General features: G+C 40.2%; 1 protein-coding gene across 11 annotated transcripts in view; it reads left to right on the plus strand.

The window, feature by feature from the left end:
- Nucleotides 1-26,968, plus strand: part of DSE (dermatan sulfate epimerase) — a 145,984-nt gene that overhangs the window by 77,402 nt on the left and 41,614 nt on the right. For 10 of the 11 annotated variants that reach the window (XM_087865407.1, XM_087865411.1, XM_087865409.1 and 7 more), the window contains one exon: nt 14,993-15,461. In XM_087865407.1, coding sequence (XP_087721533.1) covers nt 14,993-15,461 — 469 coding nt within the window. Of the gene's footprint in view, nt 1-14,992; nt 15,462-26,968 lie in introns of those variants that run through there. The other variant, XM_045798522.2, reaches the window with a different exon arrangement.

Raw genomic sequence — 26,968 nt, forward strand, 5'->3', positions numbered from 1 at the left:
ATGAGTGACCTTCGACATACAGACGCAAACATTAAATATCTGGCCACGTTTCAGGCTCTGACTTGGGGCATTTCTGTCAGGACCCTTTTTTTTTGGCCTGCAGATCTGTGCTCAGCAGTTATGCTTTTGCTCTGCACAGTGCTTAGAGTCTCCAGCAGTCTAGTAAAACTTTCCTTAGATTGTTTCCTGGCTAGTAACACTTTATAGCTCTATAAAACTCACCCTAATAAGATATTTAGCACAAAATAATATGAGTGGCATAGGTGTATGAGAAATAATTCATTAGAAAGCATCCTTATTCTTTTGAATGCTCTAGCTAAAAGAAATGTTACCAGTGCAGGAAGATTTTTTTTTTTTTAATTTGTAAATAGCACTAAGAAAGCCCTTATACCAAACCTTTAAATGATGATAATAATCTTTGGCAATACAGTTAAAAGTGGGAACATGAAGGGAATGACTCTAAATTTCAAAACAGAAAAACTTTAATAAAAGTCTTAGCACCAGACAACCAACCATCCAGCAGAAAGAGAGGCCTGGCTGGTCTGGGCAGGAGTAGATGGGAAAAGTGGCAGAACGTCTAATCCAATGTGAAGTGGGCTGAAAGTTTTGCAGTGGCATTTAGAAAAATACCTGGAGAAAAACCCATGGAAACTATAATGGACTGTTGGGAGACGAAATGGGATGCTCAGGGCATGGAGTGTGATCTGAGGTGGGCAAGGCACATTGACAAGGGCCTGGCAAGACGTGGGGGCACAGCAAAAGCCACCTGCAGCCCAGGGCAGATACAGTGAGAGCTTTGTGCCCAAGGAAGAGCTGGGAGGACAGTGGGTATGGTGGTAGCTGTCAGTAAACTGTAATAGTAGCCCTGAGTAACCAGGAAAGGGTCCAACATCGTAGCCCATTTTACCTTCAGATGGTTTGTCTTGGTACACAAAGATTTTTATTGCTTCTTTTTATGTAGTTATATTAATATAGTTTTATAATTATATGTATAGTTATCTCTGAGTTTTTAAGGGTTTACATCTTGACACATTAGTTAATCCATTCAGTAAATAATCTCTGCATGTTTATTAAGTGCTGGGCACTCTTCTAGATGTTGAGGATATAGCAGAAAGCGAAGTGTCCTCAAGGAGCTTGCATTCTAGAGGGGCCAGCCAGGGGGACACAAGAAATAAGTAAATCACATAGTAGATTAGAACGTTATAAGTGGTAAGGAGAAAAGTAAAATCCGGAAGGGAGCTAGGAAATGGTGGTGACTGATTTAAATGACATGGTCACAGCCAGCCTCACTGAAGAAGTCACATTTGAATAAAAACTTACAGGAGGCGAGGGAGCCAGCCACGTAGATGTCTGGGGGTTAGCATTCTAGGTGGAAAGAACATAGGCGCTGAGGAGGGAGCACACCCCACAAGTACAAGGAGAGCAAGGAGACCACATGGCTAGAATGGGGGAGATACTGAGAGAGCTGTAGGTCAAGAAGGCACAGAGGCAACAGGGGCAGGCCTCGTGGTGCCTGGAGAGCAATTGTGAGCACTTTGGTTCTTACTCTGAAGGATGGGAAGCCATGGAAGTATTTTAAACAGAGCAGTGACATAACCTGAATTGTAATTGAACAAGGATGGCTCTGGCACCTGTGTTGAGAATGGCCATTGGAGGTAAGGGTGAAGGCAGGCAGACTAGTTTGGAACATTTTGCAGTGATTCCGGCAAGACATGGCATGGCTTTGGTGTTACGGCAGTGGCGAAGTGTCTGGATTCTGGATGTGTTTGAGGATGGAGTTGGCTGATGGTTTAGACATGGAGACAGAGCGGGTAAGGGAAGGAGCGGGAGTTTGGGCCTCAATTGCTGTCAGGATTGATTGCCAGTAACTGAGATGGGCAAGTCCTGAGAAGACAGTGCCTGTGTCTTTAGGTTAATTACATGTATGTATCATTGTTTTACAAACCAAGTCTGTGGTATTCTCAGTTTTTATTATGATTCATAAGAGGACATTTGGAAAGTACTCAGGGATTTTGGTGCCAAAGAACTATGATCTGTGAGACAAAAATGAGAATACAAAAACGTGCATATAAAAATGTTTGAGAATGTGAAAGGCAGCAAAAAAGTTAAATGTTGTCATTGGTGAGTATTAGAAGATAGGAAAAATGGAAGAATGCTTGAATATAAGTAAGGAATGAAAAAGAGCCTCATGTATAGTGAAAAAAGCATCACTCTCCAATATATACTCCATAGACATACTCATGAGTATGTATACTCATCCAATAAATGAAATTTTTATTTTTATTGAATAAGCTGGAATTGTAAGTTTAATGCCAGCAAATTACTTTCCCATGAAATTCTTTTAAGCCTTTTGCTTAACATCTGTGTATTTCATTTTTTGGATAATACCTACAGCTTTTAGGCAGTCTCTAAAGAGAGTCCAGTACTATATATTCTGCTGTGTCCTTTGCTTCAACAGCAATATCCTTGGACAAAATCATTTTTCTGAGGATAAATCATAGAAAAATAGCAAAAGTTGAGTACAAGAAAAAGATCTAGTGAATAGTATCCCAATACTTTCTAATGGGGCAAATTGTATGGCAAGACTCATACTTCTAATGGGAATTTAGATGAGTGGACTAAAAAGAAGATGGGGGAGGGGGTTCCCACAGGACCACCATCAGACCCAGTGATCCACCAAAAGCCACTGAAAAAAAAGGTGTTTTATTTATTTTTATTTTTTATTTTTTTAAAGATTTTATTTATTTATTCGACAGAGATAGAGACAGCCAGCGAGAGAGGGAACACAAGCAGGGGGAGTGGGAGAGGAAGAAACAGGCTCATAGCTTAAGAGCCTAATGTGGGGCTCAATCCCATAACGCTGGGATCACGCCCTGAGCCGAAGGCAGACGCTTAACTGCTGTGCCACCCAGGCGCCCCAAAAAAGGTGTTTTAATTGTGAATATGGTTTGACACAGCAAAGATACAAGTTAAAATGAGCAAAGGGAAAAGGTACGTGGGGCAGAGTTCAGGAGAAACCAGACACAGGCTTCCAGGTCTCCTCTCTTAGTGGAGTGGCACTCCTGGCCACAGTGTACGACAACATGTGCAAATGTTGCCAGCCAGGGAAGCTCACCCCAGCCTTGGTGTCCGGGGCTTTTACTGGGGTCCAGTCGTGTAGACGCATAGCACCTACATGACTGACTTGAGCTATTCAGAGTCTAGCCCCTCAGAGCAAAGATAGGAGTTTGTCATGAATCACACTGTTAGTATAAACTATCTGATCTTGCTGGTACTAAAAGACCCAGGGCCTCAGGTATACAAAAAAACGTGTATCTGGTAGAATATTACAAGGGCTCATAGCCTTTCTTAGAAATTTTGCAGGGTTTGAGCAGGAGGCCTACTAGGTTAACCCTTTCCTGCATAGTGTGCTTAGCATGGTAGGGCCTTGAGGATGGTATTAGTGTTTCTTAGAGTCATTGTCAGAGGCTAAACCAATGGGACCTGATCCTGGAGGAGAATGATATCAGGACATACCCCAAATATACACAGTTTTAGCTACACTCATAAATGAGTGAAACTGAGTAGATTACATATGAGAGGTTAAGTGTGTTTTGTGGTACTTAGCCTCAGAATCTATAATTGATGTCATGAATCTTTCCATGGAGGTTTGCAGATACTGGGCTAGAGGAGCAGAAGACCTGACCTGCAAGGACATGTGGTGTTGACTGAAATCAGGAAAGAGGTGGAAAGGAGGAAAGGGAGTCCTCAAGTTGGCATTGAGGCAGAGGAATCGGGTCGTTCAACGCTGGAGGCTGAGAAGTCCCATGATCTGCTTCCTGCAGGCTGGAGTCCAGGAAAGCTGGTGGTATAACCCCAATCCAAGGGCAGGAGAAGACTGATGGCCCAGCTCAGGCAGGCAGGCAGGCAGAGAGCTTGGAGAGTGAGTGCGCATGAATGAGAATGAATTCTCCCTCTGCCTTTTGTTCCATTCAGACCCTCAGTGGATTGAATGAGTGAGGCTCACCCACATCAAAGAGAACAGTCTTCTTTACTTTTACTTGGTCTGCTGATTCAAAAGCTAACCTCTTGTGGAAACCCTTTTGGAGACACATCCAGAAATAATGTTTAACCAGATATCTGGGTACCCATAGCCCATCAAGTTGACACATAAAATTAACCATCACACCTGCTAAGAAAGAAAGTCACATATCTAAAAATCAAAGGGGGAGAATTGGTTATAGAATTGAAGATAGTTTTACCCACAAATTCAAGGAGTTACATTACCACCTGAAAGTTAATGTGTATTGCCATTTAGGGGAAGTAGAAAATGTATTTCAATCAAACATCATATTTTTTCAAGTTATATTTAGGTTCAGAAGTGAATTTTTCATCTTTTAAATTTCATCAAGACTGGTGTTTCTATGTGTAGGATGTTTTTCTGACTGTAAACACATATGCGTCATTATGGTATGTCAGAAAGTTTTATCTCTCTATATAAATATTGATTGATGAAGAAATAGTATTAGATTGAAGACTTCTTTTCTTCTCAGATGTGCTGAGTTACTTGGAATATATAGCCTGAAAGTTATAAATATGCTGTTGAGCAGGAAGGAGAAAACTCTTGGCTTCACATACTTTATATTTGTCAAAATATTTGATATTTTTAGGCTCCTGATGAGTCTGCAAGGTTCTGAACACACAATGCATTGTACGTATTTTAAAAATGACATTCTGTGTGTGATAGTTTTGTGAGCACTTCCTCCTGGTGTCATGGCACACTTCCTCTCCTTGGACTGACCTTGGTGGTCTTATTGAGAAGATGATGATGACTGCTAACACTTACTGAACACCGTCTAAGTCCTAGACAGCCTTTTTATGTTTTAGGTGTGTCAGCTAATTGAAGATCACAGGAACCCTATGAGGAAGGTATTATTTTATCCAGTCTCCAGAGGAGAAAACAGGGACATAGCTGGGGATGTGGTGGCACTGGGATTCAAACCTTGGAAGTCTGGCTCCAGGTTGTGCCCACAGCCACTAATCATGTTCTGAGGTGAGCAATGATGACTAGCATTTTTGGGGAACTCTTACCAGAAAGTGTTAAGTGCATTATAGGTGTTATCTCATTTAATCTCCCAACTGTTTTTTTGAGACATAATATTTTCATCTTCATTTGAAATAAGGGACTAGGTTTTGATAGTTGGCTTGTCCAGAGTCACAAAGCGGTAAACAAAAGCCACTGTGATTCCCCTGTGAGCTCTCTTAGCCACCTCGCCGGTCTGCCCTTGTCAATCTGTGGCAGGAAGAAAAGTTGTATTTTAGTTTTCATGATTATTTATGGTTTTGTTTAACTGTTATTTGAAATTGTATGAAGTTATATTTAGCCACTAGCTTCATTTTCTTTATCTTCTTTTCTGTGCTTTATATTTTTAGCCAGTAATGCCAGAGAGTATTTTCATGGTTAAAGCTATTGCTGAGAAAGCCATAGCTGGTTTTGTAGGAACTTCCAGAGAATCTTTGATTATTTACTGTTAAAAAGAATTTTGAAAAAAAAAGAAAGAAAAGATTGTTAATTTTCATTTGGGGCCAGCTATAGTCAGTTAAATAAATTACATTGGACTAAGGGAGAATTCCTATTCATTTTTATTGTCCAAGTAATACAAGTTCTACAGTTTAAAATAAACTAACTGAGGAGCCTCTGGGTGGCTCAGTTGGTTGAGTGGCTGACTCTTGATTTCGGCTCAGGTTGTGATCTTAGAGTCATGGCATTGACCGGTGTGGGGCTCCGCTCTTGGCAGGGAGTCTGCTTGAGATTCTGTCCCTCTGCCTCTCCCTCTGCTCCTCCCCTGGCTCACACTCCTATGCACACACACACACACACACTCTCTCTCTCTCTCTCTCAAATAAATAAGTCCTTTAAAAAAAACAGAAACATCATTTTCTTAGATTTTTATACTATAATTAAGGGCAGAGCATAATTTTTCTTGTTTACTTTTTATTCCTATGCCTAGCATGGTTCCTGGGTTTAATAGCTGCTCAATACATAGCTGAATTAATTAATTAATATTTACAAGAAATACTTACCCCTGACATGGATGGGAAATTGATCTTCCAGTTCTGGAAAACAATGCATTGGAAAACTTAATGTGCATAAATTACTACCCTTTAGGGACACCTGAGTGGCTCAGTTGGTTAAGCATCTGCCTTCAGCTTAGGTCATGATCCCAGGTCCTGGGATCAAGTCCCCTATCCTGCCCCTTGCTCAGCAGGGAGGCTGCTTCTCCCTCTGCCTTTGACTCCTCCTGCTTGTGCTCTCTGACAAATAAATAAATTTTAATTATCTTTAAAAAATTACTTTTTAAAAGCTGTGGAATACCAAAATGAAGTATACTTAATTATATTCAACATTATATTATCTGAAAATAGTATCAGAATAAAAAATTTTTTAACAATTTATTTATTTTGTTATTTTTAAAGATTTTATTTATTTGACAGAGAAAGAGAGAGCATGAGGTAGGGAAGGAGCAAGGGGAGAGGGAGAAGCAGGCTCCCCGCTGAGCAGGGAGCCAGATGCAGGATGTGGGACTCGATCCCAGGACCCTGGGATCATGACCTGAGCTGAAGGCAGATGCATAACCAACTGAGCCACCCAGGCACTGCCCCCAATTTTTTTTTTTTAAAGATTTTACTTATTTACTTGAAAGAGAGAAAGAGAGAACACAAGGGAGAGGGAGAAGCAGACTTCTGCGGAGCAGGACCCTGAGATCATGACCCGAGCCAAAGGCAGACACTTAACTGACTGAGCCACGCAGGCATCTCCAGAATAAAAATTTTTGAAAATACTTTAGCATATTGTATTCTAACACCATCATTAAGAAAATCAATTAAAATTGTAATAAAGAGATACCAACTAGAAGGTGTCCAATTGTTAGGCTGCTAGATAAACTAGAATTTACTTAGAGCTTAGAAAGTATAATAACCATTCCATTTCCTCTTTTAAACATTTTTTTAAGCAAAATTAGCTGCTTTATTGATCTCCTCAGTGACTTTGTAGACCCCCCACCACACCTCTACCCTGCTTATTCTTTGCCTCCGTGAAAGTACAGATTTTACTTCCTTTCTATTTTCTATAAGACAGCCACGCTCTCAGAAACTGAATCTTACTCATTCTTTTTTTAGGCAATACCTTCTTTGATTTATTTTTTAAAGTAAGCTCTATGCCCAACATGGGGCTTGAACTCATGACCCCAAGATCAAGAGTCGCATGCTCTACTGAGTAAGCCAGGCAGGCGCCCCGAAAGCTGGATCTTAATGGTTCTTAGATTCGTAGTAATGTTCACCAGGAAGAACTCTGCCACTAAGTGAAGCCTTCAGTTTGATAGCCACTAAAGTACTTCTTCAAGTAGTCCTCTGGTGAATGGGAGATGGAGCCTTCATTTTAAACATCATTTAGGTTAACCATTCTTCTCCTAGAAGGAAGTTATATGGTTACCATTGTTGGTCTAGGAAAGAAGTGAGCTTCAGATTACATTGTGAGAAAATGTGTTATCTTCACAAAAAACTTTCCCAGGAGCAATACAGAAATGGTCTTGGACTGCACAGAGCTGCACTTAACTTACAAACCTAACTTAAAGTTTCTCCAATGTTGAGTGTAAAGGTGGTAAGCACCATTATTATACACAGTGTGGTTTTGCCGTGTGGGTTCAGGGTTGTAATTACTCCCTCAGTAGTGTGTATAAATTCTTGGGGGTTCCATATGCTATAATTTCATATTGTGGATTTTTGTTTGGAAATGACTTTTTGGGGAGATATATTTCATTTCACCCTAAATAAGGAAAACAATAAACCCTCAGTAGAAGGAACTTTCATTTTGATTAAGAGCCCTTGGTTTTTAAAATATGCTTTTTTGGCTGAGTCTACAGGCTTTACACATCAGGGAGTATAATTTTAGCAAACGATTGTGTAGTACCCAAACCATATGTTTTCTTAGGATTTGATGTATGTAAGAATAATGTTAGATTTATTTCACTACAGAAATTTACCAAGGACATATAAGGTTTTACTTTGATATCGAGGTAAAATTATTTTCCAAAAAAGTATCCTAATTATCCATTTAATAAAATCGAAATAGAAAAAGTAAGGAGAACTTTAAAAATATGTACATTCCCTTAGTTAAAATATGTGGAAACAGTGAGGTGGTATGTGTGAGACCACAGCAAGATGTTTCTCAAATACTTGAAAATAGATTTCTCCGAGAGTTAAATCCTAAAATAGATCAGAGAAGGAAATGTGCAGCTCTGTTAAGGTATGTTAGTGCTCTCAGGGCATCAGAGTTTGCCCGAAACCTGATTGGAGGCCTAAAGGCGAGGTAACTTGGGTTTCAGTGGAGTCATAGTTGCTAACTTCTACAGCGCCCATACATTTTCCAGGGAAGAGGATCCGAAGTCAGGGGCATTCTGTTGTCTGGTTTGCAGGACTGTTTTAGCCCTTCATGGATATGGGCACTTCCAGTTGTAGTGTGAGAAGTATTTAACTTCAGGTAACTGACTACTGGGCCTGTCCATTGGCTTGGGCAAATAGGAACAGGTACTCTTGAGCTGAACTTGGTGGGGGTGGTGGCAGGAGCTGTGGGGTATGTACATTTTGCTCTTCTTTCCTAAATATCATTACAGTTCAATTTAAAAATTTTTGTTTTTAATGATATCCCGAGGCCATCTGACAGGTGCTGACAACACAACCTCCTTTCAAGCAAGTTACGGCGGTGGTCTTGACTGGTTGAGTTACCCCAAGCCCAGGGCCCCTCACCAGGCAATTATCTAATAATTTTACAACCTGTGGGGGTCTCTGATGAAGCTAGAAAATATTTCCCAATCTGCTTGATATTTGTATTTCTTGTAAATGAATGCACTGACATTCTGGTTTTATATATGTTGGGCGAGGAGGGTTTTAGTTTTATTAACATCAGATAACATATCCCAGGATGATCAGCTGGGATACTGATGACATTGCCCGAGCCAACTCCAGACCCTTGAGGTTACCTTATCGGCTCAGCCAGGGGCAGCAGATATCTCCCAAGTACTCATGTACCCTTCAGTCATATAAATTTATTACTAAGAAACACTCTCTAGCCAGCGATTTTATTTTCCAGCCCCTGTTGTATCACTGGGCCTTTTGAAAGAATACAGCAAGAAGCAGTCACCTTTTATACACCAAGAATTATGGGCCTTGGGAGGCAATCAAACTCAGATATCATTTATTTAATCATTATTCTTTTCTTTGAGGGCCCTGACAAATACTTGAAAAATCTCAAGGGTTATGTGCTTTCTTTTCAGTGAGTGTTGAGCTTACTAATGAATGATGTGTTAAAGAGTCCAGAGCATTGTGTTTGAGCTTCATCGGAGTTTCTAACAAGTGGCATGACCTTGCCCAGGCACTTAACATCTGTGATTCTCCTTCTTTTGCTTATATTTCGTTTCTTTCAAAAAAAATATATTATGGATAGGTTAATATAATCTTGCATGTCTGAAACTTCTTCCCTTTTATTAAAAATATTTATAGAGCTCTTTATGTCAGGTTCTGTGCTAAGTGCATCACATAATATTTAATCACCCCGTGAAGTTGGGATCGTTTTATGGATGAGAGCATGGAGGCTTTGAGAGCAGAAATCAGTTGATCAAAACTAGCAGACAGCAGAGCAGGGATTTACTCTTCTGTCCATGCTCAGTGTTCATCATAATGCTGTGCTCCTTAGACTTGACGCAAGATGTAAGAGTGTTTTTAATCCATCTTAATTTGGGGCGTGTTTTACTTTCTTCAGGGTAATGTCACTCTTTGATCCTTATACTTTCTATATTTTCTAAAGCCAGGGAAATTGAAAGAACTTTTGTGCTACCATATGTTCATTTTTAAACAGTCCCAGACCATTTGGAAACCTTCATTTTTGAAACTTGATGTTGCTAGTCTAGTTTTCAGTTCTTTTCCTTCTGAGCATATTCTTTCTGTGCTTTCTTTGTTTAAGGATGGCAAAAATGGGAACTTTAATGTCACCGAATATTGTTAAAAATTTGGTTGAAGAAAAGAATGTTGGCTTAGGATTTAAGAGAATGGGTTCTAGTTCTGTCTCTAAGGTACTGTTAGACTATCAGTGGACACTAACTCTTAATACTGTTTGTCACATCAAGTTATTGCAAAGTAAAAGATCAAATATGGGAAAAGCATTTCACCAAAATTTCTGTGTGTCGGCAGTCATAATAAATAGCTGCCGTGGATTGTTGGAACCAGGATTAAAGCAAAATAATTTTAGGCTTATTGTTACTTCGTGAGGACCTATTTAAAATAATTAGAATTCGGGCATCTTGTTAAATACTTTTTGTATTATTTGGCTTGGCCTAAGCATACTGTCAAACTTGGACTGCTGCAGATACAAGCAGGGCATTCAGGCAGGGGGATGATCAAATTGCTGTCTCAATCATCTGGTAGTGACAGGGTAATCCTTAAATGATTATATTGTACTCATTGATTAGGTAGAAATTTAGGAACGTTTTGCTTTCTGAGCTGTGTAGAGTGAGACAAAAGAATGGAAGGAAAACTAGGTAAGGAAAGTTAGTGCGTTATAGTGGAAGAGAAGAGGAAAGGCTTTTAGGGGAAACGAGGCTCCATAGAGTCATTCAGAAGCATCCTGAGAATTGAATTATGTGTAAGAGAAATATTAGTGGCAGCTGCCAGGGATTGCCCATGATGTTGCCATATTGAAAATGCCATGCTCTTGAGCTGGGGGCCAAGTGCAACTTGAAGATTGAGGGGAGCCGGCAGTGCTCTGCTGTGTCTGCAACACATGAACTAGAGGGAGAGTGGCTTAAGAGACCAGCCACAGACATCTGAAAGTACAGACTTGTTCTGTGTGTGTGTGTGTGTGTGTGTGTGTGTGTGTGTGTGTGTGTGTGTGTGTGGTGGGGCAGTGGGAGAGGCAGAGTTGGCCTTTCTTTTTTTTTTTTTTAAAGATTTTATTTATTATGTGACAGAGAGACAGCCAGTGAGAGAGGGAACACAAGCAGGGGGAGCAGGAGAGGAAGAAGCAGGCTCCCAGCGGAGGAGCCCGATGCGGGGCTCGATCCCGGAACGCCGGGATCACGCCCTGAGCCGAAGGCAGATGCTTAACGACTGCGCTACCCAGGCGCCCCAGAGTTGGCCTTTCTGGTAAACTAAGTGGCCATTGTTTCACTTAGCATTTCGGCATCTCCCAAACTTCAGTCATTCAAGTACCACTTTCAACAATTTTTGCCCTATCCTTTTACTTTTTTTTTTTTAACTTTTAAATGTAAGTGTGTCTTAAACAGGAACTTTATATCTCTGTTGAAATGTCTAGTTAGATGTACCAGTGATAGTTTTCCCATTGAAATGAGTTGGCATAAAACCTGTCCATCTGTGGTCCACCTAAAATGACCGTGAGAAACGCTCCTTTCCCTAATTGCAGCTTCTCTCTACAGAGCGGTATGCAGAGTACTGAGGGCAGAATTTTAATGGGGGAAACCCAAAGACTGGAAATGGGGGCTTTTCAGGGTAATTTTCTGGACAGATTTAAGATGGTAGATGTCTCCCTTTAGGTTATCAGCCTAAAGTAAGTTTGGGTTAGACTTCACTTTCTTTCTTTGAAATTAGTTTTTAGGCTACATAAGTTTCTGGGCCTCATGAGTATCTTCCTCTATTAGTTTCCTAGCAGACGTTTTTTTCTGAAAAATTCAAAACTTGCTTTGGCTTCAAATAAAGGGAATAAGGTTTCTCCTTGCTCATTTTAGTGATGGTATCTACTCCCCCAGGACCTAAGTCCAAGGGTTAATTTGGCTTAGTCAGCATCTACGAGCTGCCTTTTCTTTGTTGAGCACAGTGCTAAGTCCTGTGATGCAAAGAGGAAGCTGTGGTCCCACCTTCTGTGAGGCACAGCATATAAACAGTCCAAACGGTTCCACGTGATACAGGTATGTGCCAGATACAGAAGAAGTGAACTTTTTGGATAGATCAACAAAGGCCTTAATCTCGGGAGAGCGGTGGAGGCTGGGTGAGTTGACTTCAGTATAATTGGAAGGCAACACACTCTGGGACATGGTGAATGCTATGGCCCTTTCTTCCCAGGTGGTCTGTGTGCCTGATTGTTCTGTAGAATTTCTGTGGGTTCTTCATTGGCCCACATGGTATCCCAACCAGAATTTATGTCTTAAATGTGTGGTAGCTCAGTCTTGCTGCCCTGACCCCCTCACGTGAATTTGGAGCAATAATGAAGGACCCTTCAATAATAGTTGGCATATCAAGGTGGCATGATTCCCAAATCAACACGTTAATGAGGTTCTGTGCTTCAGGAGCAACCCTTCTTGTTTAAATATATTCAGGCATGACCTACATCACGGGAAGTGATGTGGCAGAAGGGGCTGGGATCACAGCATGAGTCCTCCTGCAGCAGCCCCCAGCACCTGAGTGACTCTGGACCTGGGTAGGAGGACAGGATGCATACGGGAGGAGGAAGAGAATAAAACAAATCAGGCTTTAGCTACCGTTAGGGAATATTGGTACAGGAGCTGAGACAGAAATTCCAGTCTCCCTGTGGGTTCTCACCCATCCCCCCAAAATCCAACCTCCCACAAGCGCCTAGAACGTGAGCTACAGGTTTAAAAAAACGGTAGTTGAGAGAAGATCTTCAATACTATCCACGTAGTGGTCAATTAAAGGAGAAACTTACAAGTCATCCTCACTTTGGGTGCCTAAAACCCCTCCGCAATGTTAATTGCATTGATAACTGCATCCAATCTTAGGCTTTGGGGGATTTAATATAGGCAGGCTTTTTTTTTTTTTTAATTGTTTGCATGAATGTTCAGTGAAAAGAGCAAAAAATAAACCTCGGGGTGGAGGTCGGGGTGGTGGGGACTCAGCATTACTTTAGACCCAGCCATGTCTCTGTGTTGCCAGAGACCACACCCCTTCTCAGACATAACCACAGAGGACTATTTCTTTTGGCCAGGTCTCTGACCTTGAAGGGTCTAGCCAGCCGCCTTGCAGCTTTGGGTGCTAGACATAATATGAGTAGAGTCCAAGAGTTATTTCTATTTTATATATTTTATTTAGCATGGCTATACCAATTTTCTTAAATTAATCCCAAGTTTGACTCTTGAAACACATCTGAAATGCTTTGCAAAATTGCTGCCCTTAAATTTCGTGTGTGTGTGTGTGTGTGTGTGTGTGTGTATACACATATGGTCTAAAACACATTCAGAAATATAAAGAATACTAGAATTAATGGCAGCATCCATAAGTGCTGCATATTGCCTTTCTTTTGGAGATACAGCAAGTTGAGAGTGTGGACTGATCTCCAGTGTATGTTAAATCTTCAGTTTTCTTTCTTGTGAATGTGACGAGGCAGCTTTTCATTAGAAAAATAGTTTGTGTTCAGCTGGGGAGGTTGATTTTTCTCCATCAGTTTCTCTCTTTAATAATTGAAAACTACTGTTCATTATTTACATAAAACTGTCTTTTTCTGGTCTGCTTTCTATAACCTTTCCCCTCTGAAGAATTTTAAGAATTCCCTGACTTTCCTCTGGGGGATTTTATGCCTGCTTTATCCCAGATGTGGGACGTAGACTAGGCTGAGGTTTTTTTTGTTTTTTGTGTTTTTTTTTTCTTTTTAAAAAATATTCTTGTATTTGAAATATGTTCTTTTAACCTGTGCCACTGAAAAAAGGATTTTTAAGAAAGTTAAGCAGTTAAGAAAATATGAGCTTGGTTTCAGTGTCTGACCTACTGAATGACACCAAAATCCCACGTGCAAAATGAAAAAGTAGGCACCAGTTTCAAATAATAAAGGGAAAATGTACACGTGTTATTTCAGCCTTTTGATTCTGGGATTTTATTTTCTGAATGAAGGCCTGTCCGTTTCTAGTCCCGGCAGCCCCATGTCTGGCCTTTCAGTACACGCCTGCTGATGTCAGCCCAGGGAATGCATGGGCTTGGCCGTCGGTTACCCTGCTTTTGTCTTCTCTGTCCCCACCTTCTGCTGACACAAAGAGCATATAGCCTTACTCATAATATTTGTCTGCTTACACTCTTATAGATGTATTGATCGTAATCCCTGCTTCAGAATGCAGAATGTTAGGAAGCCAGGAGAAGCCAGAGTAATGGAGCCTATAATTAAGAAAGACAGGATTTTCTCTTTTTTCCTAATTTCCATTCAGATTCCCAGACAAGATTTCACCACCAGCTTTTGGTTATTGTGGTTTTCATGTTAATGCCTAAAAAAATACTGTAAGATTTAAACTTTTTTGAATTCTAAAACATGAGAAAAATGCCAAGGAGGGTCTGTCTTCCCTACTTGAACAAATCTTACATGGTTTCCCCAAGTCCAAAGTTCTGTTTTCCTCAATGAATACATGTTTGAAGTATCGTGTTTACTTGACAATAAAATTATTAGATTTTTTTATTTGAGTTTGGTTTTTTAAAAACATTTTATTTATCAGAGAGCGAGAGCATGAATGAGGGGTTGGGAGAGAGGGGGAGGGAGAAGCAGGCTTCCCACTGAGTAAGGACCCCGATGCGGGACTCCATCCCAGGATCCTGGGATCGTGACCTGAGCTGAAGGCAGACGCTTAAACGACTGAGCCACCAAGGCGCCCGTATTTGAGTATCGTTGACACACAATGTTATATTAGTTTCAGGTGTACAACGTAGTAATTTGCCAAGTTTGTCCATTATGCTGTGTTCACCATAAGTATAGCTACTCTCTGTCATCGTACAACACTATTTATAATATCATTGACCGTGTTCCTTGTGTTGTACCTTTTATTCCTGTGACTAAATTATTAGGTTTTAGTAAGTCCCTTCCTGGTTCAAATTTTTGTTGTATTTTTTTAAAAAATCTAAATTCATAAGCTTCAGCTTTTAATATTTTTACCTTCTCCCAGTAAGCAAGTTTGTCTTTCCTACTTTGTCATGTTCCCCTGGTTGACATCCCCTTTTCTTTTTCCTCCCGTAGGATCTTTCGAAGATGGTTTGGCTGCCTTGGAGATTTGGAGATCTGATGCCACGATGAGGACTCACACACGGGGGGCTCCCAGTGTGTTTTTCATATATTTGTTTTGCTTTGTGTCGTCTTATATCACTGACGAGAACCCAGAAGTCATGATTCCCTTCACCAATGCCAACTATGACAGCCACCCAATGCTATACTTCTCCAGGACAGAGGTGGCGGAGCTCCAGCTCAGGGCGGCCAGCTCCCATGAGCACATTGCCGCCCGGCTCACTGAGGCCGTGCACACCATGCTGTCCAGCCCTTTGGAATACCTCCCTCCCTGGGACCCCAAGGAATATAGCGCCCGCTGGAATGAAATTTACGGCAACAACTTGGGCGCCTTGGCAATGTTTTGCGTGCTGTATCCTGAGAACCTTGAAGCCCGAGACATGGCCAAAGACTACATGGAGAGGATGGCAGCTCAGCCTAGTTGGTAGATTTTTGTCTTTTTCTTCTTACTGTATTAACTCTGCAATTTCAAGAAATGAATTTATACTCAGATGAAATCTTAGAGGCCAGATTTTCACATACGTGTGTGAGTGAAGGGGAGGGGTTCCTTGTTTGTTGTGGTGTTAGAGGCTTATGAATGAGCCATAGTTTCAAAAGACCCAGTAATGTCCGTGTTTCAAGTTCCCGCAGGAAAATATGTAGATACAACCTAGCCAAAGAAAACATAATTTGCTGCATTGAGTAAATACTGTTATCTTGATTGTTGAGAATACTTTCCTCCCTGTTTAACAAGCATGTATTACGGTCATCTGGCTTTAGGTTCTTATTGACCCCCAAGTGGTTAAAACCCTCTGCCAGCAAGAGATTTTAGCTAATTAAGGTTTATTTAAATTTTATGACAATTAGGAGCTTAAAAGGATTGTGATAGGATTAACTGGCAATTTATAAACAAGATCTTATCCAGTAACTACCAAACTGTCCAAACCTGTACGAAAACCTATTGTATAATTATGTGAGGGATTCTAACTGCATAGTAATTTATCTTCAGATATTCCAAGATTTGGAAACAAACTTGCTGTCCCTTTTTGATTAGCTTAAAGTTATTTTATTTGTTTATAATGAGTATGTCTACCTACTTCCAAAAAGATATGGGGTGGGTTGATGAGGGATTCTGTGGGTATTCTTTTTTTTTTTTTTAAATATTTTATTTATTTATTTGACAGAGATAGAGACAGCCAGCGAGAGAGGGAACACAAGCAGGGGGAGTGGGAGAGGAAGAAGCAGGCTCATAGCAGAGGAGCCCGATGTGGGCTCCATCCCACAACGCTGGGATCACACCCTGAGCTGCTCTGCCACCCAGGCGCCCCTCTGTGGGTATTCTTATCCAAATTGTGTTTTAATACATATTCATGGTATAGTTGCACCAAAAAATTACAAATACCCTTTTAAAATTACAGAAGCTTCTTTTTTATAGGGCTATAAAGAGCTCATTTTTAAATGCTTAGAAAAATCAGTGAATGCATTTAATGCTGTGATGAGTTACATCTCACGTAACACAGGAGTAAAGAATGATAGTTCGCAACTTTCCTGAGTTCTGTCAGTATGGTAACAGAATTTAATTTTTCCTAAATTTCTGCCAAAATGATAAAGAATGCTATTTGCTTATAGAGTGAAGGATTTTCTGGAATTTACTAGTGAAGAAGATTATGGAAAAGTTGGCATTAAATCCATACCAGAGCTGAATTTTTGAGACTTGCTGTGGGGTGCTTGGGTGGCTCAGATGGTTAGACATCTGCCTTTGGCTCAGGTCATGATCTCCAGGTCCTGAGATGGAACCCTGCATCAGGCTCCCAGCTCAGCAGGGAGTCTGCTTCTCTCTTTCCTTCTGCCTTTTCCCCTGCTTGAGCTCTCTCTTTCTCTCTCTAATGAATAAATAAAATCTTTAAAAAAAGACTTGCTGTTAGATATATATAATCATTTTGAAGTTTATAATACTTCAGGTTGAAAAGAACTTTTTTATTTGCTTTGGTTCAAAATTGAGCCATGTATGCAGTAGTTTCTGATTTTTATTCTAATTAACTGATTTTACTCTATTTCTGACACCAAGAAAGAAAATAAAAGGTGTATGAGAATTTATTTGATACTTGAACTACAAGAATGTATTATCAAATGTTATAATTACTTGATATTGTGTAATTGGTTAAAAATGGCAACCATTACATACTTTAGGAAAAAAATCTCCGTTGTCTTCAAAGCTACTTTTTCTTTTAAAGTCCCTTTTTAGATAGCGAAGTTTAATTTGTCAGATTAAGGTACTGATGAAAATGTCCCAGAGAAGAGTTCCTGTAAAAAAGCATCTATTTCACTTAATAACAGAGTAGCTAACTGGGAAGTACCGTTGTTTCATGGAGATTTTTTTTTTTTTAACACAAATACAATAACATTAAGAGAATTACACAAAACCAGGTCAAACGTTATAACATAAAGCATTCATCAGGAGTATAAATGCCAGCTTAAATGAATACTGTCATTAGAGAGGATTAGACTCCTAGGATAAAAGAAGGGAAAATTAAATAACTTCAAACAAAAGTGGTAGTTTCCATATTGTTTCTACAAGTTGAGATTTACTGGTTATTGGCAGTATGTATAAATTTGCCAGAGGACTAGTACTTTATTAATGGCAGGATTGGTAAAAATAGGTATAACTCCATGCTGTTATCTGGTCACTGAAAAGTCAGGCTGTGATTTAATAGAGCTAAACAGTGGACTTCTTTCTCTTGAAGCTGAAGGGCAGAAATGGAAAATCTACCTTTACATCTGGTTTCTAGTGCCAGAAGTGATCTTATTAGCAGAAAAAGTAGAACTACTGGAACATTTTTTCTTGGCAAGTACTGTTACTAGGTTCTACTTTTAAGTGATTTTATGGAAATTTAATTTTTTTCAAAAAGATTTTATTTATTTGAGAGCGAGAGCACAAATGGTGAGGAGGGGCAGATTGAGAGGGAGAAGCAGACTCCCCACTGAGCAGGGAGCCTGATGCCGAACTCGATTCCAGGACCCTGGGAGCATAACCAGAGCCGAAGACAGGTAGATGTTTAACCAACTGAGCCACCCAGGCACCCTGGAAATTTTAACTTCTTAAAATCTACCACACCCAACTCCTAGACTCTTGTATTTTCATTTAAATTTGTAGTTGAACATAATCACCTTTTGACAACTTAAATCTTTTTATAATTCAGCTATCCCTGTTTAAGTCAACTAAATCATATGTTCCCACAATGCACAGAGAAGTATATTGTGGATGTTGTCACTGTTTTAGGATATAGTTCACCTATATTGGTTTCAGAGAACAGAAAGAGCTAGCTCTTATTTACCAAAGAGATCAATAATTAATATCATAGATTTGTTTTTTAGAAAGCTTCCTACAGTGGCTTTATCAGACTGAACACATTTGTCATTTTCCTTGAAGGGCATTTCTACTTTTAAAACCAATGACTGAATTGTGTTTACTCACTTATTCAATCAAGTAACTTTTATTGAGTATCTATTGTATGTCATGAACTAGGCTGCCTACCGGGGATTCAAAGATGCAGCGATAGCCCAGAAATTGTATAAGTCGCCCCTAGAGTGAGGAGTGCAAACATGAGGTTTTTGAAACCTAAGCTAGGGCTGTGCCCTCTTCTCAGATATGAGCGTAAGGATCGCTTAATGAGAGGTTCCATCAGTTTCATTCATGACTTAAAGGTCTGTATTGTGCCGTACTGTAGTGCGGTAGAAAAGTCCTAGCTCCAGAGTCTCACCGCCTGGGTTTGAATCCCAGCTTGCCACTGTTCAGCGGTGTTATGTCAGACAAATGTTCTTCATCTGTCTGTGCCTTAGCGCCCTGATATGTAATGTGGCAATAGCAGCAGTCTCTCCCTCACAGCCTCCTTACGAGGATAAAACAAGACACTGGAAAGTACTCAGCACAGTTCCTGTCACCTTTGATACAGAAGAATAATGACATTAATGATAAGTATTGTTACTGTTATTTGCTCAGTACTTAGACCCTGTTTGGCTTATAATTAATTATATGTAGGCTCTAAGGAAATAGTATTTGGGATTTATTTGGAGATTTTACTTGTCTTTGTTCAAATGCCTCTCTAACCTAGAACATCTGGTTAACTCACAAAATTTCCCTTTTGGCTTTGTTCCGTTAAAATGCTCAGTGATGCTCCCGAGGGCTCTTTTTTAAGGCTTATAAGACTCTGATGGTAACACCAATGAAAAAGGCTTAGTGGAATGTGACAGTGATGTGTGTTTTGTCTGGTATTAAAAAGAAGTACATCTGAGATATACATGCATACAAATTTATTAATATGGTTCATTTCTCATTTGACTGTTTTATAAGTAAAGAGCTAAAAGGTAACGTCTAAGATATTCACTTACTGAAGGCTCTTGGGCCATTGTAAAAGAAAAGTGAAAGGAAAATGTCTGATTATACTGATCCTGTTAGGTGTCCATTTTATATGCCACGTACTGCAAAGTAGAAAGGGAATCTGGAAGATTGATCATGAGAATGGTAGCGATTGAAAAACAACAGCATGCAAAACTTTTTTCTTTTAGCGTTACACTGCCATGTATCTCCCAGCACCCCGATGATCGAGCACCACAGAAAGATGGGTCCTGTCTGTGTGCTGTGTCTGTGTCTGCCTTTGCAGAGATGTCACATCCTCACTCACGCACTCCTTTGTTCTTCTGACTTCTGCTAAGGCTTATATGTTCTTTCTAACAGTAAAATTAATGGTAATTTAAGCTTGTTCTTAACTTAGTTCTAAAAATCAAATTTAAAAAGATATCATTTTAACTTACATATAAAGAGGCAAATCATTTTCAGCATCACCAAAAATGTCTTCAACCTTTGAATGAATACCTTTTCTTTGGTCCCCTATAGATCTTATCTTCCAAAGAAGAACTAGGATTTGGGCAGCAGTTGGCTCTATATTTTATATTAAGGCTTGATTAGAACTTAATATGCAGCCACTTGAAGAAAGCTTAATGAGCTGAGACCATAAGTTGAGAGCTGGTAACAACAGGAAATGCATTTTAATTCACTTAACATGAATTCACTTTTTATATAATGTCACCAAGTCGCTAAAGTAAGGTCTGCATATGTCAGTTGGCATATGGGGATAGTCTCATGTGTAAATAAAATATTCTCCATTAGCTCCCCTCCTCCAAAAAAACATTAAACTTTAATTTAGGAAAATAATAAAAGCAGTTCTTAGTAGAGATTTAAAAGAGATACCTAAAAAGTAAATTTTTGGAGTTTTGGGAGTCAGCACATATTACTCTACTTTCCTAAAATTTTCATATGTATATTTTTATTTACTTATTTCTACTCTATGTTTCCCCCAGAAGATTAAGGAAACAAAATACAAGATTAAAATTAAAAGTAGGTGAAAAGAAAAGGGAAGAAAAAGGTTGGGGACATCAGAGCTGAATTAAGAATGAGACAGTTGCCAAAATGTTACATCTCACAGACCATAAGTGGGCCAAAGTGGGCCCTGCGTTTTTTAGCTATCAAGAGAGTAAGCTCAGTAAGTTTTGAAGTGTGCAGTGTCCATGGCATCAAAAACAGATCAGTTATTCTATAGAACTACTACTCTTGACCCAAATATCAGACAGGAATATCTCCTGTTTTTTGTGAAGAATCTTCACAACAGTCTCATGAACATCCCTACAGTGCATATGTGATGGGTTGCACGAGGCTGTTTTTTTTTTTTAAATTAAGATTTTATTTATTTATTTATTAGAGAGAGAGGGAGTGCGTGCACAAGCAGGGGGGAGGGGCAGAGGCAGAGGGAGAAGCAGACTCCCCAGTGAGCAGGGAGCCCAATCTGGGGCTCCCATCCCAGGACCCTGGAATCATAACCTGAGCCGAAGGCAGATTCTTAACTGGCTGAGCCACCCACGCGCCCAATGAGGCTGTTTTTTTGTGCCAGACCAGACTAAAAGCAGGGTGGTGGCTCTAGCTCGTGCATGTATCCTCCACCTCTGAGCACGGCATTAAGTAGATTTCTGTCCAGTGAATGAATACTGCAGCATCCCTGGATAAAGCATCTCCAAAGTGAAGTTCATTGAGATACAAGTGGAGCTGGAAGGGATGGATCTGTGGTTTAGCCTCAGGCCACTTTTTTTCCTAGTCTAGCTTAATCCTTCAGTAGAATCTTGCATACATATCAGGCAGCCTCCCTGTACATGGAGTATCTTACTCAAGCTCGTGATAGATGCCGTTACACTCGTCAGGAAGTTCTTGCAGTGATCTATAACTAAAAACAAGCAAAGGAAGCAAAAAAACTCACTCAAATGATTATTAGAAAACACTACAGATCCTGAATCGCTTATGAAAGGTACAGTTGAGTCTATTTTACTTAATGATATGAAGAGATGAATGCATTTCAGAGATTGAAGATAGGACTGTAACAACAAGAATACGTTCAGCTCTGGTTGATAGTGTCTAGTCATCCTGTGTGCATTTCCAGGCAACAGGCTTTTGTCTAAGCTTTGTAAACCCTGGGCAGTGGGCTCGTATGGTGGTCTTTGGAGGCAGAGAAGAGCCTGTGCCTTGACTCTGCCATTTTATTTGCCATGCATCCTTCGGCAGGTCTTTTAACCTCTGTAAACGTCAGTGTCTTCATCTCTAAAATGTGGATGATCCTTCCCATGCAATGAGATAGCGCGTGTAAAGCTCTTAGCATTATGTACCTGGCACAGAGTTTTAAACTCTGTTGTTCAGAAGGAGGAATGAACCATGAGAGACTGTGGACTCTGGGAAACAAACTGGGGGCTTCAGAGGGGAGGAGAGTGGGGGAATGGGATAGGCTGGTGATGGGTAGTAAGGAGGGCACGTATTGCATGGTGCACTGGGTGTTATACGCAAGTAATGAATCATAGAACTTTACATCAAAAACTGGGGATGTACTGTATGGTGACTAACATAATATAATAAAAAATATTATTAAATAAAAAACAAACAAAAAACTCTGTTGTTATTACACAGAAGTAGGTATGAAACGTGGAGCTTGATTCTCAAGTTTCTTGGTACACGGTACTCTGCTTTACCTGCTCTGTCACTCTGGGGTTGGGTTTTTGAGAAGGATTCATTGTGAATCGTGCTTTCCTCCTTTCTTTATAGTAGTTTTGCTTACTTATCCTCAGAAAATAAATCACAGAGGAAAGAAATTACTTCACTCTCGCATTGGAGCCAGTCAGCTACAGGAAATCAGCCCTGGTGGGGGAAACAAAGAAAGTTGAACTTTCGGACAGAGAAGTAATTGTACTTTCATTTGCAACTGACTGAGTACTAAGTCCTTGCCTGTGGATTGCAGACTTCTGGAGAGTGACATCTGAGAGTGTATTTGCAAAATAAAGTAAAATAAAATAATAAAGTAAAACGAAGGAGAGAGAAAAAAAACAGAAAAGCCTCTGGCATATGGCAGTGAACCAATCCGTGTCATTCCTGTACATTCCAAAATGAAGTGTGTGCCTGTCTTTCTCAGCATGGCCTGCTGGGCTCCAAGTACACTTCCCTACAGCTGTTTCCCAGACTTTTTACTTTTCTGAATTGTTCGTTAAGGCTGGGAATCAAAGAAAGGGGGAGGGTGTAGCTGGGTCCCAACACGTGGAGCCCCAGCACCGTGAGTGAAAAGATCAGGTTTTCCTCTCATGACCTTACAGTGGCGAAGACTGGGAGGCTTAGCTCAGAATGCACCTGGAAACCATTGGATTCCAGGAAACACATCCAGTGGACCTGGAGAAGCAAATGCTGGGCTCTCAGAATACCCAGCTCCAAATTCCCCTAGCTTTTTCTCATTCCTGTTTCTCCTCCCTTTTACCCTTCCCCCTACCTCTCTTTTTGCCTTTTTCTCTCTTCTCTTCATTCTGTAATCTAAAAGAAGTGATCCCCTTTTACCCTACTTCAGATCTTGGAAATAGAAGACTAAAATTGATGACTGCGAGGTAAATTTTTAGGATGTTCAGATTTTTTTTTTTTTTTAAGATTTATTTATTTATTTGACAGAGAGAGAGACAGCCAGCGAGAGAGGGAACACAGCAGGGGGAGTGGGAGAGGAAGAAGCAGGCTCCCAGCGGAGGAGCCTGATGTGGGGCTCGATCCCATAACGCCGGGATCACGCCCTGAGCCGAAGGCAGACGCTTAAACTCTGTGCCACCCAGGCGCCCCAGGATGTTCAGATTTTAAAAAGAGAAAGAGAGAGCGAGGGATCCTACATTTATTGTTTAAGTAACCTCTACCCTCCATGTGGGGCTTGAACTCACAACCCCAAGACTGAGAGTCTCATGCTCTACCCAACTGAGCTAACCAGGCACCCCTGATGAGCATTATGGAAACACATGTTAGAAACCTGGCCACTGGGAAGTCTCTTCTTGAAGGCTGTTTAATAGGCAGGTTGTCGCCGTGTAATAATAAACGAAGCCACTGGGCGAGGTTTGAGGTCAGGTGACCCATAGCAGGAGGAAGCTTGTGAGAAGTTGCTAACTGAGAGGCAGTATCGGGTGTGGGGGTTAGCTAAGTATCTCCTTTAGAGTACGATTGTTCAATCCATGACAAATAGAGTGTTCTCCATCTATTTCAAATGCAAGTGAGGATAAAGTAGCTTTAACAGTGCTTCTTTCTAATGACAAATTTAAGATATTTTATAGCAGCTATAATCATACACAACTGAACAGAAATCCAAAGTTAATTTTTTTTTGTGGGATCTGTTTGTTGTTTGAGAGTCAGTATTGGTGATGAGTGACCCTCCCTCTCCTACCTCCTGCCCTTTTAGTGTCATTTTGTCTTTTTAAGTGTAGTATGCGCTTTCAGAGTGGCCAGAGAGAGCTGTGCTTAATGCCAGGGGACTCCTTGGCGCTTTCTTGATAGAGTCCCTCGCCCCATATATACAAACAAGGACAACACAGAAGTTCCACACAGTCTTAACGATCTGGCTCTTAAATGTTTCTAATATGAAAAGCTTACCAAGCATGAGGTTTGAATTTTGTGCATTTCTTGCCTCTTATCTTGAGGGAAGATATTAATTGGCAAGTGCTGCGTGTGTGTCTGTATTCTATTCCAGCGATGCTTCATGGTCATTTTTTTTTCACGTTGGCTTTAACTATTAGATAAAATAACTATTCAGTTCTTTTTTTTTAAGACTTTATTTATTCATTTGAGAGAAAAGAGAGAGAGCGAGCACAAGCTGGGGGGAAAGGGGCAGAGGGAGAAGCAGACTCCCCACTGAGCAGGGAGCCTGACCCGGGGCTCAACCCCAGGACCCTGGGATCATGACCTGAGCCAAAGGCAGATGCTTAACTGACCGAGCCACCCAGGCACCCAATACCTACTCAGTTCTAATACTACTTAAGATGTAGGGTCTTGCTGACATTATGTTCTTCCTAATGCTATGCAAATAGCTGTAACTCCTAGAGAGTACTAATGACATAAGTATGCCCGTGAGGTCTCTTACAAGCCGGGTAGTTCATTTTACTTTAGTTATATTCAGAATGGCCTTTTATTTCTTTATCTCCTTCTGCCATATCCATTAAGGGAACTTGTTTTTGCCATGCTTAACACAGACCCTCTCATCCATCTTCCCTTTTCCTTTCCAGTGTCAGTACGCTGCGTTAGGACAGCAGGAGGAGACATTGTCAGGGGCTGCCAGATCATTGCTTTATCCCACATAAGCCAGTGGTTTAGAAGCTTTGTGTGTGGGAGGGCTTGGAAGGGGAGGAATCAGGAGGGGAACTAGGTTGAAACTTAAATACTAGTCCAGGAAGGAAGTGAAGACCGCAATTAAGACCGTGAGGGTGGAGAGAAAAAGGAATGACTTAGGTCAGAGAATCTGCATGGAGATTGATTGGATTTGAGACACTTTGTCTCATAGTGTGATATTTTCATCAGAATTCTATAGGTATCCCTTTTTGGGCAGAAGAAGTTAAAAATTGTCTTTTTTCCTCTCGATCTCGAGTTTGGGCACCATGTTGGGCATGGAGCCTACTAAAATAAATAATAAAAATTTTAAAAATTGTCTTTGTTTCATATCAGCAAAAATTATACCACAAGTCCAATTTATTTATAGCAAGTACAGTTACCAATAGGTTAGGGGTTTTTTTTAGATTGAAGTATAGTTGACATACAATACTATGATAGTTTTTGGTGTACAACATAATGATTCAACAATTATATCAATTATAAAATGCTCACCATGATGACTGTAGTTATCACCTGTTACTGTACAAAGTTATTACAATATTATTGACTATATTCTCTATGCTGTACTTTTCATCCCTGTGACTTATTTTTTTTATTTCTAGAAGTTTATACCTCTTAATCCCCTTCACCTATTTTACCCATTCCCCCCACACCCCCGCCTCTGGCACCTACCAGTTCTCTATATTTATGAGTCTGTTTCTGTTTTTTTGTGTATATGCTTATACATTTGTGTTGTTTTTTTAGATGACACATATAAGTGAAATCAAATGGTATTTGTCTTTGTTTACTTATTTCACTTAGTATAATACCCTTTAGGTCCATCCATGTTATCAAGAATGGCAAGATTTCATTCTTTTTGATGGTTGAGTAATATTCCATGTATATATACACCATATCTTCTTTATTCATTCATCTCTCAGTGGACACTTGCTTGCTTCGAGATCTTGGCTATTGTAAATAATTCTGGAATAAACATGGGGTACATATATCTTTTTGAATAAGTGTTTTTGGTTTTTTGGGGGGGGGGTAAATACCAAAAGTAGAGTTACTGGGTCATATGGTATTTCTATTTTTAATAGAAATTTTTTGTTGAGGAGCCTCTATGCTCTTTTCCATAGTGGCTACACCAAACTACATTCCTACCAGAAGTGCATGGGGATTGTCTTTCTCCATATCCTCACCAACACTTATTATTTGTCTCTTTGTTACCAGCCATTCTGACTGATGAGAGGTAACATACAGGTATTCCTAAAAAGACAGGTTCCTGGGCCCTACACAGACTGAGTGAATCACCATCTTTTGGAGTGGACCAAGGAACCTGTCCTTTTCAATAAGTCCCCCATTTGATTCTGAGACACACTAAAATTTAAGAAGTAAAGGAAAGGCAGGTTTTAAAAAAATGGTACTTGGTTTTTGTCTTCGGTGAACTGGTTGCACATGATGCCGAGATGCAGGAGGGAATATGGGAGAGAGAAAATAATTCACTTTTTACATGTCTTTTCGTGTCACTATTTCTTCTATCTGCTCCATCTGTCTCACTTTGTTGATACCAGCCAACCGAGTGGACAGATGAATCTCAAACCCTCTGCCCCTGTTGTCATCACAAAGGCTCATACATACCCATGGTAGGTATCTTGATATGTATTTATTACTGTATTTACTTGGGCCTCCTGGCCATATCTGTTACTCATGTGAGTTCACTGTCATCCATGCCACCTGTTCTGTGGTTTCTGTACTGTTGCTGCCACACTGTTGACCTCCAGCCATTTTTCTCCTTCCTCCCCTTTATTGTGTTCTTCACTCTTACCACTCTGAATGTGTCTTGCTCTTATTTGTGTCACTGTTGAATGTAGGTGAGCTCTTCAGGAAATCAGCCTGTTGTCATCATCATCATAAAACATGCCACTATCCAGAGCTTACAGATTTTTTTTTAAGTCTTATTTTTCCTAGAATTTTGTGATTTCAGTGTTTTAAGCTTTTCACTGACAGGCACTGATGTGCCTGTCCCCCGTGGTCCACTTGGACCACATGTACTGGCATTTTCAACTCTGCCCTGAGTCTAATGGCAGTAAGTTTACAGAGCAGCACTGAGTTGGCCTTTCTACCTGCAGGAATCCCAGATGTATCTTTCCCTTTCCTTCCTTCTTACCCTCCAAACCCTACCCAGACTTCAGGATCCAGTTTAACTTCTCCTTCCTCTGTAAGATTTTCTCTAGCCTGTTACTCTTCTCAATTTCCAC

This window comes from Ursus americanus, chromosome 11, assembly GCF_024610735.1.
Source record: "Ursus americanus isolate L20-20 chromosome 11, mUrsAme1.1.p, whole genome shotgun sequence".
NCBI classification, from domain to species: domain Eukaryota; kingdom Metazoa; phylum Chordata; class Mammalia; order Carnivora; family Ursidae; genus Ursus; species Ursus americanus.